General features: G+C 43.3%; 1 protein-coding gene across 3 annotated transcripts in view; it reads right to left on the minus strand.

The window, feature by feature from the left end:
* The window catches only part of LOC115177052 (mannosyl-oligosaccharide 1,2-alpha-mannosidase IC-like), a 183,083-nt gene that overhangs the window by 108,150 nt on the left and 52,889 nt on the right, over positions 1 to 22,044 (minus strand). For all 3 annotated transcript variants that reach the window (XM_029737517.1, XM_029737525.1, XM_029737535.1), the window contains exon 2: positions 501 to 597. In XM_029737517.1, coding sequence (XP_029593377.1) covers positions 501 to 597 — 97 coding nt within the window. The remainder of the gene's footprint in view (positions 1 to 500; positions 598 to 22,044) is intronic.

Here is a 22,044-nt window from a genome sequence, read left to right on the forward strand (position 1 = left end):
CTTCTGGTACCATGTCCGATTAATGCCCACACAATGACAAGGCGGTGTAAAGGCTGCTGGGACAGATCACAGTCTGATGGACCCGGAAAGAACCATTCTGACAGGTGGGTTCAGATACACCGACAAGTGGGAAATGCACATAACATTCACTGCTAGTCAGGAAGCCTATGGCGGGCCTTTTCCACCTACAGTGCAACCATATGCAACACAACAAAGATGATTAAATAATGGTGGCCAGGGGATCCGCAACCTGCATGTCTCTAAAATGTCGACGAGCGAAAAATACCTTTCACAATGAGAGCATTCTCTTCTATGAGCGATTAGCATTAATGAAAACTCATTGACCTAGAGGTCGACTAAGACCCACAGACAGTTGTGTGTCCATGACTGCAGACCATTTGACTGTTTTTGTTAAAGACTGTAAGACCTTCACAAGCAGCTCCCCAGTAACCTGTGAGGGCATATGGGGCCTTAGCCTGGGGCCACAAAACACCACTCACCAAACATGTTCCCAATATGGCCATTCCTGGTCAGGGGCCGTAGCTCGTTCTTGCCCCAGGCAAAGCTCTTGTAGTTGTCCCAGGCAAACTTCATCATCTGAAACACAAAAACAGGTGACGGGGTTAAGAACACAGGTCAGTCACTAAACTGATGGCAAACCACCTGATTTACAACAACAGCCTTAATTAAACTGGAATGGTGGCCTGCAGCAATGTCAATTATGGATTATTGATTTGCTGTGGATTTAACACAGGCATGCAATTTTCACACATAAACCACACAGCTAAACTATGCCAAATTAAAAACAAGGTGCATTGAAATAAAAAATAATTCGTTTTTTTTCCCACTGACTGACATGGTCAAAGTGATTTAATTGTGTTATGCCAACAACAAAAGTAACCAAGTTTTCAGCATTTTAGGTAGGGTAAAATGAAGGGGTTTAGGTTAGAATGGTATCTACAGAACCAAAAAAAAATGTTTTTTTAATTTATTTAACTAGGCAAGTCAGTTAAACCTGTTTGGGCTAGGGGGCAGTATTGAGAATTTTGGAAAAAAATATGTGCCCATTTTTAACTGCCTCCTACACCAACTCAGAAGCTAGAATATGCATATTATTGTTCAGGTTTGGATAGAAAACACTCTGAATTCTCTAAAACAGTTTGAATGGTGTCTGTAAGTATAACAAAACTCATATTGCAGGCAAAAACCTGTGAAAAATAGATAAAAAAAATGTGAATTTTGTGACTGTACTATTTAGTGTCATTGTTTTATAGATACCATAGTGAGAAAGGATTCAGTTCGCAACTCCTAAGGCTTCCACTAGATGTCAACGATCTTTATAAAGTTGTTTGAAGCATCTGTGATGAATACAGACCGAATTAGAATGCTTAGAAGTTGACACGTCATCACTTCATTTTTTGCGCCTGCGCATAAATCTGAGAAGAGTGTCTTTGTCATAATCGTTTATTCTAGACACTTGATAGGTTGTGTGAAAATATTACTGATGTTTACTGATGTTTCACGTTAAAAATGGACCAAAAGATTAATGCTAAACAACGTTTGACATGTTTGAACAAACGTAAATAGATTATTTACTAGTTTTTTTTTAGCTTTTCGGCGTGACTTTACACTGCCCACCTCATTTTGTGGGAGCCTACTGAACGCTAACTATTTGGACATAAATTATGAACTTTGTCAAAAGAAACCACATTTGTTCTGGACCTGGGATCCCTGGCAGCGCCTTTTGATGGAGATAATCAAAGGTAAGGGGATATTTAGAATGTTATTATCGATATTAGATGATGCTAATGCTAACTGTATAGCTTAGCTTAGCTTATAGCTTAGCTTATTGTTGTTAGCATAGTACCCAGTTTATTGCAAAATGTGATTTCCCAGTAAAGTTATTTTGAGATCTGGCCATTCGGTAGCAATTACGAGATGATAATATATTATTCTTTGAATGACAATATTATAATTTACCAATGTTTTCGAATAGTAATTCCGTGATTTGTAATGCTGGATTCACTGGGAGCATTCGAGCCGAAAAAAATTCTGAATTTCACCGCGACTGTAAATGCTGTTTTTGGATATAAATATGAACTTGATGGAACTAAAAATGCATGTATTGTATAACATAATGTCCTATGAGTGTCATCTGATGCAGATTGTCAAAGGTAAGTGCATAATTCTAGCTAGTTTTCTGTCTGTTGATGCCCTTCTTTGAATTGGCTAAACATTACACACAGCTATTGTCAATGTACTCTCCTAACATAACCTAACTTTATGCATTCTCCGTAAAGCCTCTGAAAATCGGACAGCGTGGTTAGATTTAGGAGATATATCTTTCAAATGGAGGAAAATAGTTGATTATTTGAAATGATTACTCTTGCAGTTTTGAATTCCCCGCCATGGTCACATGACAATGAATCCCAATACCGGGATAAGATCCTGCCCCCTGGCCTCAACAGGTTAAAAACAAATTCTTATTTCCAATCACGGCCTAGCCCGGACAATTGTGCACTGCCCTATGGGACTCCCAATCACAGCCAGATGTGATTCAGCCTGGATTCGAACCAGGGACTGTAGTGACGCCTCTTGCACTGAGACGCAGTGCCTTAGACCGCTGCGCCACTCAGGAGCCCAATTTAATCATTATGGCTGGAAGAGCCCATGCTTGATCGATCCATCGCTGCCTCGAGCGACACATTTCTAATTAGCTCGGTAGAATCTGAAGGGGAAGTTAGTTGACGTTCATCAAACGAATGCATAAATTCATGACTAGTCAGACACTGACAGCAGCCGAGGCAGTGTTTCAGGCAACGTTCTTGTTTGTTCTCGCTTCTCTAGGAGGTGATGAACATAGAGAATTTATTTGTTAATACGTACATTTTGTTTTGATGTTGAGTAAAGGCTATGCAAGTTTGTGCTCTGTGTGGTTGTGGCTGAGCTTGTAACTTCACTGGACTTTCTGGCAACTAGGATGCAGACCTCCAATCCAATCACCTGGAAGTCTGTCGTAGCTTTTTGTCTGCAGTGAAATATATTGTACTATCAACGAGGATAAGAATATTAACACCAAATGATCTTCTGAATATGAATCAATCTAAAAAACACAAAAGGAACACATAAGCCCACTGATATACATGTAAATATTGAAACAAAAGCATCATTCCTACTTCCTGTAAATCTCCCACTGGGGAAATTAGCTAACCACCACACCACCCCAGCATGTCAGAATTTGATTTGGTTGACTGACACACCAGGAATAGTTTTTGTTCAGAGGCGCAGTAGTAATATGATGTGATTTCTATCATTAATACTGCATGAGCCTGTGGTGGTCTACAGAGGTTAATTGAGAGCAGGCGAGCAGCATCCATCTTAGCCCAAGACACAAATGCAACTTAATATACTGAACAAAAATATAACCGCAACATGCAAAGCGTTGGTGCCATGTTTCATGAGCTGAAATAAAAGATCTCAGAAATGTTTCATGTGCACAAAAAGCTTATTTCTCTCGAACTGCGTACACATTCGTCTATGAGAGAGTGCTCTCACATATAACAGCCGAAGCCTCCGTAACAGACAGGGAAGACATATTCTTTAGATCTGAAAGCTCTAGCAACTGATGAAAAAAAGGGGTCAAGGTTCAAGAAAGGTTGAGAGCCGAGCTGGTGCTACCTGGGCTGGTGGGTTACGGCAGCTCAGCTCGGCTTACATCAGTAAAGGTCGGGTTTTCAGTGACCACGAGAGCAGAATGACCGGTAGAAACAGGCAGAAACAACAACATCCTGCCTTGTGGCCTAATGCGGGTTTACACACACTTTCACAAACACACACGCTTGCTCACCCATCCACACACACACAGGGATGCAACAGTTACCACAGGTGCACACTCACTGTCATTGTTGAGCCTTTGCAGAATAGTCGTCCCAGCCAATTTGAGTGGGCATCGTTTCAAAAGAAGCTTTCTCGCCTAGAGATATGCCAATATTAATACCAATAATTTATGCAGGACCGCATCCAGTGAAAGTAAATAACTAGCTTGAGACATGATTGGGGATTAGCATCAAGGATATTGATGGTGCAAATTTGTTTGCATGGCAATAACTCCAGCCAGGGCCAGAAAGACAAGCATAGTTTACAATATCAGACAAAATCATTTTCCTCAGAGCAAAGGATTCAGGTTTCAGTTGAAATACACTTTTTATAAAACTCTAGTCTTGCTCCACTCCCCAGGGATAGAAAGTATAATGGAAAAAACATAAATGCTGGGGTTTTGTGAACATTTGAACTCTTGTGTTCACTTTATCTGGACTGGGGAAGCGCTGCAGTTAAAGCACAAAATAACTGAGTGTGTAGAGATTGCAGAATGCAATCTGTACAGAATGAGAAACGAAAGCATGAAATATCCCGGGAATAATGCAAACTTGCCAGAAGCTGTGTTTTCTGATAAAATATCAATTTTAATATTCATGTCCAGTGGCATAGTAATCTACACAGAAATGGTCAAATACATAGAATAATAGATAACAGGCTCACTCAGATAATTTCTCAAAAGTAGTTGGGTGCTGAATCCTCGTCGTAAATATATTTCTATGTAACGCAGCAAGATTAGAGAGCTTTCTGCTTGCTTACTCGAATGTACAGCCGTCACTCAAAAGCCTGTTCCCTAACTCCTACTCCCCACTGTTTCCCCAGCGGCTCTAGCAGCCAGCTGGATGTGATGCTCCACACAAACTGTATATACAACACGCATAGAGATAATTATTGATGGCTCCACACCAGTGGGGAGGAGGACGACACAGGCCTGTATAATTATATCCCCTGACAATGTTGTGATTAGTAGGGCGGCGTGAGATGACCAGGGTCAGAGACCGCCACGATCACAGGCCTAACATGTCATGACCATCAGCAGCAGCACACACATACACACACCTAATCACACACACAATCAGAGACCACACCAATCGATAGCACCCACTATAGCCCTAGCACGCTTCCACCCAGACAACCTTTCTAGGAGAGCAAATGGATGGGGGCAAGCTGTTGCCAGGGGTATATACGCTAGACATACAGTGCCAGTCGTGACTGCTCTTCGGCTCATTCATTGGCTGGTTCTTGGGGAAAGCAGTTCAATAGCAGCCAGTGATTAAAATGAATCACACATTTATCAGGATGCAATTTGCCAATTCCATTCCCTGAGGTCGGAAGTCAATGCTTTCCAACCTGACTCTCGAGGATTTTCGCACGGCAACACTCGACATGAAAAACAAGATGGCTTAGAGCGCTTCAGTGAATATGCTTACACCAAACAGCTTTATCAAAATCTCCTGGGAAAGATGCAATATCACCGGTTTTCCTCGTAGCAAATACAACAACATGATGAGCAAAGAAAATCATTACAGAGACATTTGTTTTCCTTCCATTAATGAGAAAACTCACTGTCGGATCATTTGACGAAAGGCGCTGAAAGACTTTAGGTTTTCTAATCAAAATCAGATGTGAATAAGCAGCAGCTGTAGATAAGCAGCAAATACCAGAAATACACCACGGACATGCCATGCCTGGTAAGGGGTCCATTAAAGGACACCCTCAGCCTCAAGGAGTGTTGATGACTGACACAAAAAGGGGTGAGGCTTGAGGCTGAGGGTGGCCTAAAATGGATACCGTACTCTAGGTCACAACTTCCCTCTGCACTGTAAAGGGTTAAAAGAGCAGAATATTGACCAGCAGGAAATACAATGAGCCCCTAGTGTGTAAACCACTACCCCTGGAGCAGATAAAACAAGGGGCAGCCATTAATAACTGTCTGCTGGTCCTCTTCAGCCTATCAGCCCAGCACGGTTTCTCAGCAGGGCGCACACACTGGCTTGTCTTTACTCAGCTCTGGACAGACAGCATGGCATACTAGGAAGAACTAGGGCTTCTAGAGCAAGGCATATGGAGAGAAGGTCAGCAGGACCTTTAACCCTATGGTTTTCCCTGAACTAAGGCTGGGCAATAGATTGAACTGGCACTGAATGTCCTTAAGGCAAAATGATATGGTGTCCATATTAGGACAGCCTCAGTCCCAAAGACCATATACACCTTCTCTTCAATTTGTTCCAGTACGCACCAATCAACAGTTTGCTGCAGAGACAACATTTCGAGAGCTTGTGACTATAAGGTTCCATCTACAAAAATATGTTTCTGAGATAATTGGCTTTAAAGTTCTGAACCCTCATTGGTTTAAATGGTGTATTCCATTGGATTTAACAATATGAATTGGGGTATTTAGAGTACTAAACTCAGCAAAAAAAGAAATGTCCCTTTTTCAGGACCCTATCTTTCAAAGATAATTCGAAAAATCCAAATAACTTTACAGATCTTCATTGTATAGGGTTTAAACACTGTTTCCCATGCTTGTTCAATGAACCATAAACAATTAATGAACATGCACCTCTGGAACGGTCGTTAAGACACTAATAGCCTACAGACGGTAGGCAATTAAGGTCACAGTTATGAAAGCTTAGGACACTAAACAGGCCTTTCTACTGACTCTGAAAAACACCAAAAGAAAGATGCCCAGGGTCCCTGCTCATCTGCGTGAACGTGCCTTAGGCATGCTGCAAGGAGGCATGAGGACTGCAGATGTGGCCAGGGCAATAAATTGCAATGTCCGTACTGTGAGACACCTAAGACAGCGTTACAGTGAGACAGGACGGACAGCTGATCGTCCTCCCAGTGGCAGACCACATGTAACAACACCTGCACAGGATCGGTACATCCAAACATCACACCTGCGGGACAGGTACAGGATAGCAACAACAACTGCCCGAGTTACAGCAGGAACGCACAATCACTCCATCGGTGCTCAGACTGTCCGCAATAGGCTGAGAGAGGCTGGACTGAGGGCTTGTAGGCCTGGTGTAAGGCAGGTCCTCGCCAGACATCACCGGCAACAACGTCGCCTATGGGCACAAACCCACCGTCGCTGGACCAGACAGGACTGGCAAAAAGTGCTCTTCACTGACGAGTCGCGGTTTTGTCTCACCAGGGGTGATGGTCGGATTCGCGTTTATCGTCGAAGAAATGAGCAATACACCGAGGCCTGTACTCTGGAGCGGGATTGATTTGGAGGTGGAAGGTCTGACATGGTCTGGGGCGGTGTGTCACAGCATCATCGGACTGAGCTTGTTGTCATTGCTGGCAATCTCAACGCTGTGCGTTACAGGGAAGACATCCTCCTCCCTCATGTGGTACCCTTCCTGCAGGCTCATCCTGACATGACCCTCCAGCATGACAATGCCACCAACCATACTGCTCGTTCTGTGCGTGATTCCCTGCAAGACAGGAATGTCAGCGTTCTGCCATGGCCAGCGAAGAGCCAGGATCTCAATCCCATTGAGCACGTCTGGGACCTGTTGGATCGGAGGGTGAGGGCTTGCAGGTGCCTTGGTGGAAGAGTGGGGTAACATCTCACAGCAAGAACTGGCCAATCTGGTGCAGTCCATGAGGAGGAGATGCACTGCATTACTTAATTCAGCTGGTGGCCACACCAGATACTGACTGTTACTTTTGACTTTGACCCCCCCCCCCCCCCTTTGTTCAGGGACACATTATTACATTTCTGTTTGTCACGTCTGTGGAACTTGTCTAGTTTATGTCTCAGTTGTTGAATCTTGTTCATACAAATATTTACACGTTAAGTTTGCTGAAAATAAACGCAGTTGACAGTGAGAGGACGTTTATTTAGGTAGAGAACATTGAACAGATCAAGGTTACGTCAATAACTCAATTGCCGATAGAACCTTCTAGTCCCAAGCTCTCGATTTGCTTCATCACCTATTTGCACAAACAAAAACTGTCAAGGTACGGGCACTCACACATTATTGATAAAAGTGGGGCATATGTGCACTCTCCAAGGTGATTCATACCTCATCCTTATTGTGAATTATTAATCATCACGGCACAACAAAAAAACGCTAGCAGAAAAACAAGCTTGAACGTTTGTATTGAGTGAGCCTGTAACGTCATGTACTATATGGAGAGGATTGAGAGCCTGGTGGTCATGAATATAGACCAGGTCTGTTGTGTTAGAATAGACATGCAACAGTAGCTCTGAACAAACCCTGTGTACCCCTGTAGCAGGGTTTTAACACACAGCTTAGCAGCAAACTTCAGTCTTTTTTGCTGGATCTAATATAGAATGTTGCTATATATTGTAATCCATACATTATCTGATTTTGGATAATGTATCCGAATGTATTCATTCCTAATGCTTTTCTCAAAATACTCACATACATCCCATTACATAAAAAGAGATTAGGACAACCGTATCAAGCATATTTCGGCTAAAGAGAGCTTTTATTTTTGATTAGAGAAGTGGTGCATCACATTGGAAATGTATCAACTGCATTGAACGTCATTTTTAGAAACCCAAGTGGTGCTTCCAGTGTGGATTGGATCACGGAGCTGTTGCATAACAAACACGCAATCGAAAACATGGCATCGGCAGCTGGGCAGGGACCAATGTGGACAGTCAGCCACCCAGAAGAGGTAGAGACAGAAAGCCCGGGCTTCGACTGGCAAGGCGCAACGCTTTGTAGCCTTTTCCGGATGCCTAATTATGGCAGATCTCCCGCTTAGCCAGCACAGTGAGGGTCCTCGTCACAATGATATTTAATCGATACCTCCCTGGTTATGTGAGACCCTTCAAAGTGCCTGGTATTAAATTATAAATCCCTCTGCGTCGCAAAGAGTGAAAGAGGGCACACTTTTGACAGGCATTCAGGACACAACTACAGAGAGTTGGCATGTACGGAACGGTGGAGATGGAGGGAGGGCTAAATAAATGAGCAGGATACTACTTCCTTGGCAGAGGGTAAGACTGTAGGAAAGGAAGGAAAACAAACAGTATGGTACACCCTTCAGTATTCGTCAGCGTGAAAGCTGTACGCTGAGAGAGAGAGAGAGAGAGAGAGAGAGAGAGAGAGAATGGAAGGCGGGAATGAGGGACGACATAGACTGATTAAAGAGGGAAAAACTGAAGTAACGGCCATCCAGAAGTCAGTGAGGGGAGAGGAGTTTTTTTAGAGAGCAGAAGGTACTGTGCACCGGTGTAAACACCCTTTCTATTTCAGACAGAAAGACAGGAATCAGGAATATTATATGACAGACTTTTGAAGGTTATCTACACCTTAATGGCACTGCATACGGAAGAGAATAAGGGTACAGTGGGTTAACCACTTCCACCGTGCAGGCTAAAATAGCTCCCAACTCACCTCCATGCAGTTACAATTGTGTATTGCTTCAAGAGGGGTTTGCCTTCACTATTAAGCCCAATATCTGAGGTGAAAATTATAGTGAAGCGTAAACCCAACCTGCACTGCTCTCCTGTCTACCCCATACCTTCCTCAAACCATTCTGCCCAGCCACAGGATACACTTGTCTGATATGAAAAGCAATGGTCTGTGAATGGCCAAGGTCTGAGAGCTTGAGCCTATTCAGTCCCATGTACAAGTGCATATGGTCCAGAATGCTCAGTCGGTTGGAGCATGTTGCTGGAGGAGACATCAAGGTTGTCAGTTACATTTCCACTTCATATACAGTGAGGGGAAAAAGTATTTGATCCCCTGCTGATTTTGTACGTTTGCCCACTGACAAAGAAATGATCAGTCTAGGTTTATTTGAACAGTGAGAGATAGAATAACAACAAAAGAATCCAGAAAAACGCATGTCAAAAATTTTAGAAATTGATTTGCATTTTAATGAGGGAAATAAGTATTTGACCCCTCTGCAAAACATGACTTAGTACTTGGTGGCAAAACCCTTGTTGGCAATCACAGAGGTCAGACGTTTCTTGTAGTTGGCCACCAGGTTTGCACACATCTCAGGGGGGATTTTGTCCCACTCCTCTTTGCAGATCTTCTCCAAGTCATTAAGGTTTCGAGGCTGACGTTTGGCAACTCGAACCTTCAGCTTGCTCCACAGATTTTCTATGGGATTAAGGTCTGGAGACTGGCTAGGCCACTCCAGGACCTTAATGTGCTTCTTCTTGAGCCACTCCTTTGTTGCCTTGGCCGTGTGTTTTGGGTCATTGTCATGCTGGAATACCCATCCACGACCCATTTTCAAGGGGAAGGAGGTTCTCACCCAAGATTTGACGGTACATGGCCCCGTCCATCGTCCCTTTGATGCGGTGAAGTTGTCCTGTCCCCTTAGCAGAAAAACACCCCCAAAGCATAATGTTTCCACCTCCATGTTTGACAGTGGGATGCTGTTCTTGGGGTCATAGGCAGCATTCCTTCTCCTCCAAACACGGCGAGTTGAGTTGATGCCAAAGAGCTCCATTTTGGTCTCATCTGACCACAACACTTTCACCCAGTTGTCCTCTGAATCATTCAGATGTTCATTGGCAAACTTCAGACGGGCATGTATATGTGCTTTCTTGAGCAGGGGGACCTTGCGGGCGCTGAAGGATTTCAGTCCTTCACGGCGTAGTGTGTTACCAATTGTTTTCTTGGTGACTATGGTCCCAGCTGCCTTGAGATCATTGTCAAGATCCTCCCGTGAAGTTCTGGGCTGATTCCTCACCGTTCTCATGATCATTGCAACTCCACGAGGTGAGAGCTTGCATGGAGCCCCAGGCCGAGGGAGATTGACAGTTCTTTTGTGTTTCTTCCATTTGCGAATTATCGCACCAACTGTTGTCACCTTCTCACCAAGCTGCTTGGCGATGGTCTTGTAGCCCATTCCAGCCGTGTGTAGGTCTACAATCTTGTCCCTGACATCCTTGGAGAGCTCTTTGCTCTTGGCCATGGTGGAGAGTTTGGAATCTGATTGATTGATTGCTTCTGTGGACAGGTGTCTTTTATACAGATAACAAGCTGAGATTAGGAGCACTCCCTTTAAGAGTGTGCTCCTAATCTCAGCTCGTTACCTGCATAAAAGACACCTGGGAGCCAGAAATCTTTCTGATTGAGAGGGGGTCAAATACTTATTTCCCTCATTAAAATGCAAATCAATTTATAACATTTTTGACATGCGTTTTTCTGGATTTTTTGTTGTTGTTATTCTGTCTCTCACTGTTCAAATAAACCTACCATTAAAATTATAGACTGATCATTTCTTTGTCAGTGGGCAAACGTACAAAATCAGCAGGGGATCAAATACTTTTTTCTCCTCACTGTATGTTGTAATAATACCTGCTATGTGATAATAAGTAATTGAATAAGATAAATGTATGTGAGATGAACACATAGTAGTAGGTTCTCAGGGGATGAATAAAGGAAGGAATCAGTGCTAGCCTATTCCACACTGATACATGCAAGACAGCGTCAGTCAGGCAATCATCTATCCAACATCTTAATCCGACATCTCCTACGAAGCTGTCAATCAAACCATCATCCGCTTTTCCTCCCAGTTAGAATGGTACAGTTCCAATCTCATCTCATTTGGACACCCACTGCTCTCATCGGGAATGCTGCATTATTAAAAATAAAAATAAGGAGATGAGAAAAATCCCCAGACGTATCAATCCCCACTCGGACATGTTTCAATTTTCTATGTCGGGCTTCTAGCCATACATTCTCATTTGGAGGGAAAATGCGAGGAAGGGGAAAAAACTGTGCACGTGCATTATCGGAAGCTTGAAATAGATAAACAAAAGTGTGTGGAATATGGAGATTCATTGTGTTTCTTCACACACACACACACACACAGACAGCGATCCCTCACAGCTCATTGTGCAAGGCAACCATTTAGAAGTCACTTTCTTTAATCACACTCAAGTGCTGAACAGACAGTATTCAAACCCTGACAAGGCCGTGCACAATGGGAGGGACTCTGATCTCTGAAGACTCCAATGCCAAGCTACCCTGGCTTCAGCAGTATCTGTCTCTCTCTGTCTGTCTGTGTATCTTTCTTTCTTTTTATCAGGTTAATTCTCTGTTTGGTTCTCTATTTCTACCATGGTTTTATCTCTCTCTCTCTCTCTCTCTCTCTCTCATTTTGTCTCTCTATCTCTCATACACTATCTGTTCCTCCCTCTCTCTGGTTCTCTCTCTAATAACTTACTTTGATGGACCAAGAGCTGGAAAATCCATTCCTACAAACCCCTACAACACATTGTGAGTGACAAGGAAACTGCATTCAAGATGATGTATATAAACATTACACTTCTACTAAGAGGGATTGTATTAAAACAGAACAAGGAGTAAGCCAGGGGCCTCCTCTGAGTTCCAGCACAGATGGCGTGTTAACCTCTATCTCCATGGGGCCCTCGGGAGCCGAACTGTCCCACTGGGCCTAAAGAGTACCATTAAGAATGTTAGAGCTAGCCCTACAGTGTAGAAGACTGATCAGACACACACACTCACTCACTCACTCACTCACACACAGGGCAATACCCCCTCCAGTATTCAGAGAGAGAGAGAGAGAGCGAGAGAGAGAGAGAGACGACAGCTACCAGTGGAAGGGGAGGACCATCCTCCTCAGTGAATTTTATAAAAATAAAAATGTTAAAACATTTAAAAAGTTAGCCTTTTTAGATAAAACTATACTAAATGTATTCACGTCACAAAATAATTTATTAAAACACACTGTTTTGCAAAGGTCTACAGTAGCCTCAACAGCACTCTGTAGGGTAGCACCATGGTGTAGCCTGAGGACAGCTAGCTTCCGTTCTCCTCTTGGTACATTGACTTCAATACAAAACCTAGGAGGCTCTCGATTCTCACCCCCTTCCATAGACTTACACACTTATTATGACAACTTCCTGGGGACATCCTCCGACCTATCAGAGCTCTTGCAGCATGAACTGACATGTTGTCCACCCAATCAAAGGATCAGAGAATGAATCTAGTACTGGAAGCATAAGCAACAGCTAGCTAGCACTGCAGTGCATCAAATATGGTGAGTAGTTGACTCAAAGAGAGAGAAAGACAATTGTTGAACAGTTTTCAACAAATTCATTTCTACACAAATGAAGGAGAAGCAAGCGAGAGAGAGATTATTTTTCACTTTTAGTTTTACTTACTTAGCTAGCAAATGCTGCTAGCTAGTTTACCCTACTCAAACACCCAGCTCACACAGAGGGATGCAATGTTAGCTAGCTGGCTATGATTATCCATCACAACACTGGAACTCTTCCAAGTCAAGGTAAGCTTTTGCTTTTCTTAATTTATTGCCACCGGGGCCTTCCGTTATAAGAGCTAAAATGCTTACTGACTATACACTGTAAAGTTACTGCATGATTGTAGTGGGTTTACTAATGCATTAGTACTATTAGCTATGCTGACTAGAACGTTGCTTTAGCTAATATGGGGACAGAGATGTAGGCTGTGTGCAGTGGTTATGACATGGTTTGGCTAGGAAAGGTTTTTCGCCTGGTCACATACAGCTGATGTGTTGTGCATTGAAGTCCACAAACGAAGGGAAAAGGTGATAGGAGGAGAGTGCAGAGAGGTGAGAAGGAATACAATGAAAGTGAACTGTGTTTACGTGTGATCAGGGGTGTATTCATTCCGCCGATTCGGTTGAAAAACATTTCTTTAACAGGAGCAACGAAACAGGGATAAAAATGCCTAAATTTGTCCATAGAAACTGTTGATTGCAACTGTCTGTCACCTCAAATGTTTATCTCGACCTATCTATGTGCACCTACTTTGTAAACTTTAATTCATAGGCTAGGTTGCAGTAACCTCATGATGGGTATAGGGAAAATTTGAGTATTTTTTTAATTTATTTTATTTCACCTTTATTTAACCAGGAACAAGTTCTCATTTACAACTGCGACCTGGCCAAGATAAAGTAAAGCAGTGCGACAAAAACAATAACACAGAGTTACACATAAACAAACATACAGTCAATAACACAATACAAAAATCTATGTACAGTGTGCACAAATGTAGAAGAGTAGGGAGGTAAGGCAATAAATAGGCCATAGAGGCAATATAATTACAATTTATCATTAACACTGGAGTGATAGATGTGCAGATGATGATGTGCAAGTAGAGATACTGGGGTGCAAAAAAGCAATAGGATAAATAACAAAATGGGGATTAGGTAGTTGGGTGGACTATTTACAGATTGGCTGTGTACAGGTACAGTGATTGGTAAGCTGCTCTGAGAGCTGATGCTTATAGTTAGAGAGGGAGATATAAGTCTCCAGCTTCAGTGATTTATGCAATTCATTCCAGTCATTGGCAGCAGAGAACTGGAAGGAAAGGCGGCCAAAGGAAGTGTTGGCTTTGGGGATGACCAGTGAAATATACCTGCTGGAGCACGTGCTACGGGTGGGTGTTGCTATGGTGACCAGTGAATTGAGATAAGGCGGGGCTTTACCTAGCAAAGACTTATAGATGACCTGGAGCCAGTGGGTTTGGCGACGAATATGAAGCGAGGGCCAGCCAACGAGAGCATACAGGTCGCAGTGGTGGGTAGTATATGGGGCTTTGGTGACAAAATGGATGGCACTGTGATAGACTGCATCCAATTTGCTGAGTAGTGTGTTGGAGGCTATTTTGTAAAGAGAAATCGCCAAAGTCAAGGATCGGTAGGATAGTCAGTTTTACAAGGGTATGTTTGCCAGCATGAGTGAAGAAGGTTTTTTTGCGAAATAGGAAGCCGATTCTAGATTTAATTTTGGATTGGAGATGCTTAATGTGAGTCTGGAAGGAGAGTTTACAGTCTAACCAGACACCTAGGTATTTGTAGTTGTCCACATATTCTAAGTCAGAATATGTGCGGGCAGCGATCGGTTGAAGAGCATGCATTTAGTTTAGTCTTCATGTAGAAGACCAAACCTATCGATGTTACATTGAACTGGGTGAATGGAATATGAATGACAGTCATCCAACATGCTGTAATAGAAATAAGATCATGTTCATGAAAAAAATATTTCTCCTCCCTCATCATAAACGGCACTGACTGCTACTGACAGCTACATATAGTGAGAGCAGAAGGGACACAGTACTACTGCGGTCTCTTGCTGCTAGCAGTGTGTGTGTGTGTGTGTGTGTGTGTGTGTGTGCATTGTTTATGTCTGTTTCTCCAAGAAATGCATTGAAGCATGTGTACCACACTATTACTGACACATGCAAGCACACACATACAGTATATACAAATACACACACACACACACACACACACACACACACACACACACACACACACACTACAGTGAGTCCCTGTAGAGCCACACAGAAGCCTGGCCTTCCCAACACATTTCATCTCAATAAACACTGAAGCAGAATAACTCTGAATAACCTTTTGTTCAAATACAGTACTAGGTATGCAGTTATAATACCTAAGCCTATATACAGTAGGGGTGTGTACGTAGGTGTTTATGCAAATCCATTCCCTCCCATGTGTCTGTGTGTGTGTGTGTGTGTGTGTGTGTGTGTGCCTTTATGGCTGCGTTTACACAGGCAGCCCAATTCTGATGTTTTTTTTTTACTAATTGGTCTTTTGACTAATCAGATCAGCCCTGAAAAAGATCTGATGTGAAACGATCTGATGTGATTGGTCAAAATAGTGGAAAAAAAGATCAGAATTGGGATGCCTTTGTAAACACAGCCAATGTGCATTTGTGCATGTTTTTTTGCATGCCATCCAGAGCCAACAAAAAATACTTCTCCTTTTAACAGTCCCCAACCAAATACTATTATACTGTTCAGTGTTGACCACAAAACCTCAGAAAAAAAGGATAATTTCACACCACATACAGTAAGAAGGGGGCTCCATAAATATTCATATAGCGCGCCTCCAAGAGCTTGTTGCTCTCCGCCTTCCCTCCAGACATGCTGTGTAATGCAATTGTTATGTTTGTGCCACGAGCTGGGAAGCGTCTCTTTAATCTGAGAAGGGCAGGGAGGATCATTGGTAATAAATCACCCCTCCACCCTGGCAAGGCAGCTCCAGACACCGAGGCCTTAACGAGGTGCTGTGTCATCACCTGGAGGGGGAGGAAGAGGGGGAGCCGAGGGGGATCTCTGGCAGAGAAAGCACCACATCAGCTCCACACCTCTTCACACCCTACCTCTCCCCTCCTTCTCCCCACTCCCCTCACCAATTACCACTGGCTCCTACACCGGTGAGGAGCCATTTCCTCCCAGTAAAAAACACCTAGGGTGCGGCTCGAGTAGCCTAGAAGGACCCTGAAGGCCACCGGAGGGGTCTAACTCAGCTGCCCGACTCAGCACAATCCTGCGGTCGATTATCACAAGCCGAAAATAAAGGAGGCACCTCAACAAGGGAGAGCAGGATATACAGAGAGGTGTACAGTAGCTAGATCATTCACGCATAGAAATAATGGCTGTCTGCTGGCTCCACTTGGCTTGACCACTGAACGACTGAACACAGCCCTAATGACAATTAGAGGGAGCAATTTGTTTGAGTCATAGAGGTATATATTCAATGGAATAAAAACAGAGTGTCCCAGAATGTTTGTTTGGGTAAATGTATTGAAATTCTAATGATTCAGATGGCTCGGCATCTGACAAAAGGGATGCTGGGAAATGCACAACGTGCTTGGAAATCATTTGCCTTGTCAAATGGTTTCAATAAAGAACATGTATTCAATACAGAATGTTGAACACCCTGTCTCCTTTGGCTGTAATGCTATGTTTACAGTAATTGTATATTTGGAACATAATAGATTTCTTTAGCCATGGAAACATTTTGACATCCTTTACAAGCACAACTAATTTAAAGTACATGGTCCTTGGTTTTTGCCATCCGATTCCGTCTAACTAGAGTACTTACTTTGAAATATTATCATTCATCTCATTAATGAAAAACAGGGTGGATCATTTCTGCATTGTACATTTTTTTTTTATATGAAATCAATTTGAAACACCATTAAACCAGTCCGTCCACTGAGTATTTGGTATATCTTTCTTAATCTCCCGTTATCTCTCTTTCTCAAACACACACACAAGCATAAACACGACCTATCGTAGAGAATCCATTAGTTTAGATCAAATGATTGCATGTTGTATTCCTGTCCATGTAAAAAGGATAAAACAGCCTAACGAGCAATTTGAGGATTCAAGATCGACTACGAGGTGACTCTCCTTTGTGTACGTGTGTGTGTGCGTAACCTGTGTGTGCGTGCATGTGTGCCGTGTGTGTTCGTCAGCCTCTGTGTGTGTGCCAGTGTGTCCATGCATGTGTTTGTGCATGTGTTTGCTCATGCCTGCCTGCGTGTGTTCATCTCTACCTCTCTCCAGCAGAGAACTTTACCCACTTTGCTCCCAATCGGATCATTAGGAGACTGTGCATGGCCTGCGCCAAGAGGCCTCCAGAGTCTACAGACGTTAAGACTCCATAAAAGATTCATGCCGGGAGAGTAAAACAACACAAAGAGCCTATTTAAATGGCTGGTTTGGAATCCTGGATCCTGGGTCCTAGTGATGGTGCTGACCCGGGTTTCGGGTCGCTTAAATGCCCCCATTAGACCTCACAGGGGAGCAATGAGGAGAAAGAGAGAGGCACAATGGAGCTCTAGCTGATATATAAAACAGCCGTGCTTCCATATTTAAGAGCAATAGTCATTCACTAATAAGTCATAGTATTATAGTATTAGTATTAGGTGTAACGATATTTAGTCCAATTGGTAATTGAGGCATTTCTTCAATCTTCCCTTTGATGTGATTGGCGAATATTTGCCCACTGAGCGGGCACAGGGGAGGCTGGGGAAATGGCAAGTTCCCTGGCCTGTTTGTTCATCAGTGTGCCCTTAACATGGTCAACTTGCCCAATGGGCACCAGGCTGGTGGACAGAGTGGGCAGACCACCAACCACTAATGGGCATGGGGATGGAGAGAAGGAGGCAAGGTTAGGGAGGGAGGTCCAAAGCCCTGAAGGCACAGCCAAGCTGCAAGGGTGCTTGGTGATCATGGACATAGATAAGTCACAACAATAGACAAACATAGTGTGCTTAAACTAATAACACACAAACTATTGTATTTTTATTTTCTATATTGAATACATTATTTAAACATTCACAGTGTAGGTTGGGAAATGTATGTAAACCCCTAAGCTAATGACTTCTCCAAAAGCTAATTGGGGCGGCAGGTAGCCTAGTGGTTAGAGCGTTGGAATAGTAACTGAAAGGTTGCAAGATTGAATCCCTGAGCTGACAAGGTAAAAATCTGTTGTTCTGTCCCTGAACAAGGCAGTTAACCCACTGTTCCTAGGCCGTCATTTAAAATAATAATTTGTTCTTAAGAATTGTTGATTTGCATAAAGCTGGAAAGGGTTACAAAAGTATCTCTAAAAGCCTTGATGTTCATCAGTCCACGGTAAGACACATTGTCTATAAATGGAGAAAGTTCAGCACTGTTGCTATTCTCCCTAGGAGTGGCTGTCCTGCAAAGATGACTGCAAGAGTACAGCGCAGCATTCTCAATGAGGGTAAGAAGAATCCTAGAGTGTCAGCTAAAGACTTACAGAAATCTCTGGAACATGCTAACATCTCTAAACAAGAATGGTGTTCATGGGAGGTCCCCACGGAAGAAGACACTGTTGTCCCAGAAAAACATTGCTGCACGTCTGAAGTTTGCAAAAGTGCACCTGGATGTTCCATGTTCCAAAAATATTCTGTGGACAGATTAAACTACAGTTGAGTTGTTTGGAAGGAACACACAACACTATGTGTAGAGAAAAAAGGCACAGCACACCAACATCAAAACCTCATCCCCAACTGTAAAGTGCGGTGGAGGGAGCATCATGGTTTGGGCCTACTGTGCTGCCTCAGGGCTTGGACAGCTTGCTATCATCGACAGAAAAATGAATTCCCAAGTTTATTAAGACATTTTGCAGGAGAATGTAAGGCTATCTGTCTGCCAATTGAAGCTCAACAGAAGTTGGGTGATGCAACAGGACAAATGACCCAAAACATAGAAGTAAATCAACAACAGAATGGCTTCAACAGAAGAAAATACGCCTTCTGGAGTGGCCCAGTCAGAGTCCTGACTTCAACCCAATTGAGATGCCGTGGCATGACCTCTGGAGAGCAGTTCACACCAGACATCCCAAGAATATTGCTGAACTGAAACAGTTTTGTAAAGAGGAATGGTCCAAAATTCCTCCTGACTACAGAAAACATTTGGTTGAGGTTATTGCTGCCAAAGGAGGGTCAACCATTTATTAAATCCAATTGTTCACATAATTTTCCCACACTTCACTGTGAATGTTTACACAGTGTGTTCTATAAAGACATGAAAACGTATAATTGTTTGTGTGTTATTAGTTGCATTTTACATTTTTGAATTTCACCTTTATTTAACCAGGTAGGCCAGTTGAGAACAAGTTCTCATTTACAACTGCGACCTGGCCAAGATAAAGCAAAGCAAAGCAGTGCGACAAAAACAACAACACAGAGTTACACATAAACACACGTACAGTCAATAACACAGTAGAAAAATGTATGTACAGTGTGCGCAAATGTAGAAGAGTAGGGAGGCAAAGCAATAAAGAGGCAAAATAATTACAATTTAGCATTAACACTGGAGTGATAGATGTGCAGATGATGATGTGCAAGTAGAGATACTGGGGTGCAAAAGAGCAAGAGGATAAATAACAATATGGTGATGAGGTAGTTGGGTGTGCTATTTACAGATTGGCTGTGTACAGGTACAGTGATTGGTAAGCTGCTCTGAGAGCTGATGCTTATAGTTAGAGAGGGCGATATAAGACTCCAGCTTCAGTGATTTTTGCAATTCATTCCAGTCATTGGCAGCAGAGAACTGGAAGGAAAGGCGGGCAAAGGAAGTGTTGGCTTTGGGGATGACCAGTGAAATATACCTGTTGGAGCGTGTGCTACGGGTGGGTGTTGCTATGGTGACCAGTGAGCTGAGATAAGGCAGGGCTTTACCTAGCAAAGACTTATAGATGACCTGGAGCCAGTGGGTTTGGCGATGAATATGTAGTGAGGGCCAGCCAACGAGAGCATACAGGTCGCAGTGGTGGGTAGTATACGGGACTTTGGTGACAAAACGGATGGCACTGTGATAGAGTGTTGGAGGCTATTTTGTAAATGACACGGCGAAGTCAAGGATCGGTAGGATACTCAGTTTTACGAGGGTATGTTTGGCAGCATGAGTGAATGAGGACTTTGTTGCGAAATAGGAAGCCGATTCTAGATTTAATTTTGGTTTGGAGACACCTAGGTATTTGTAGTTGTCCACATATTCAGAAAAGTCAGAACCGTCCAGAGTAGTGATGCTAATCGGGCGGGCAGGTGCGGGCAGCAATCGGTTGAAGTTTTACTAGCATTTAGTTTTACTAGCATTTAAAAACAGTTGGAGGCCACGGAAGGAGTTTTGTATGGCATTGAAGCTCATTTGGAGGTTTGTTAACACAATGTCCAAAGAAGGGCCAAATGTATACAGAATGGTGTTGTTGACCAGGGTAGGGGTAGCCAGGTGGAAAGCATGGCCAGCCGTGGAAAAATGCTTATTGAAATTCTCAATTATCGTGGATTTATCGGTGGTGACAGTGTTTCCTAGCCTCAGTGCAGTGGGCAGCTGGGAGGAGGTGCTCTTATTCTCCATGGACTTTACAGTGTCCCAAAACTTTTTGAATTAGTGCTACAGGATGCAAATTTCTGTTTGAAAAAGCTAGCCTTAGCTTTCCTAACTGACTGTGTATATTGGTTCCTAACTTCCCTGAAAAGTTGCATTTCGCAGGGGCTATTCGATTCTAATGCAGAACGTCACAGGATGTTTTTGTGCTGGTCAAGGGCAGTCAAGTCTGGGGTGATCCAAGGGCTATATCTGTTCTTAGTTCTACATTTTTTGAACGGGCCATGCTTATTTAAGATGGTGAGGAAAGCACTTTTAAATAGCAACCAGGCATCCTTTACTGATGGGATGGGGTCAATATCCTTCCAGGATACCCGGGACAGGTCGATTCGAAAAGCCTGCTCGCTGAAGTGTTTTAGGGAGTGTTTGACAATGATGAGGGGTGGTCATTTGACCACCGACCCATTACGGACGCAGGCAATGAGGCAGTGATCGCTGAGATCCTGGTTGAAGACAGCAGAGGTGTATTTAGAGGGGAAGTTGGTCAGGATGATATCTAAGAGGGTGCCCATATTTACGGATTTAGGGTTGTACCTGGTAGGTTCCTTGATAATTTGTGTGAGATTGAGGGCATCTAGGTTAGATTGTAGGACGGCCGGGGTGTTAAGCCAGGTTAGGTCACCAAACAGTACGAACTCTGAAGATAGATGGGGGGCAATCAATTCACATATGGTGTCCAGAAAACAGCTGGGAGTTGTGGGGGGTCTATAAAAAGCGGCAAAGGTGAGAGACTTGTTTCTGGAAAAGTGGATTTTTAAAAGTAGAAGCTCGAATTGTTTGGGCACAGACCTGGATAGTTTGACAGAACTCTGCAGGCTCTCTCTGCAGTAGATTGCAACTCCACCCCCTTTGGCAGTTCTATCTTGTCGAAAAATGTTGTAGTTGGGGATGGAAATTTCAGGATTTTTGGTTGCCTTCCTAAGCCAGGATTCAGACACGGCTAGGACATCAGGGTTGGCGGAGTGTGCTAAAGCAGTGAATAAAACAAAATTAGGGAGGAGGCTTCTAATGTTAACATGCATGAAACCAAGGCCTTTACGGTTACAGAAGTCAACAAATGAGAGCGCCTGGGGAATTGGAGTGGTGCTGGAGGCTGCAGGGCCTGGGTTAACCTCTACATCACCAGAGGAACAGAGGAGGAGTAGGATAAGGCTAAAGTCTATAAGAACTGGTAATCTAGTGCATACGGAACAGAGAATAAAAGGAGCAGATTTCTGGGCATGGAAGAATAGATTCAAGGCATAATGTACAGACAAGGGTATGGTAGGATGTGAGTGGTGGAGGTAAACCTAGGCATTGAGTGACGATGAGAGAGGTTTTGTCTCTAGACGCACCAGTTAAGCCAGGTGAGGTCACCGCATGTGTGGGGGGTGAAGCAAAAGGCATATTGCACAGGGCTGGGGGAACTACAGTGAAATAAGACAATAATCACTAACCAAAACAGCAATAGACAAGGCATATTGACATTAGGGAG

The sequence above is a fragment of the Salmo trutta genome, chromosome 3 (genome assembly GCF_901001165.1).
Source record: "Salmo trutta chromosome 3, fSalTru1.1, whole genome shotgun sequence".
In the NCBI taxonomy this organism is placed as follows: domain Eukaryota; kingdom Metazoa; phylum Chordata; class Actinopteri; order Salmoniformes; family Salmonidae; genus Salmo; species Salmo trutta.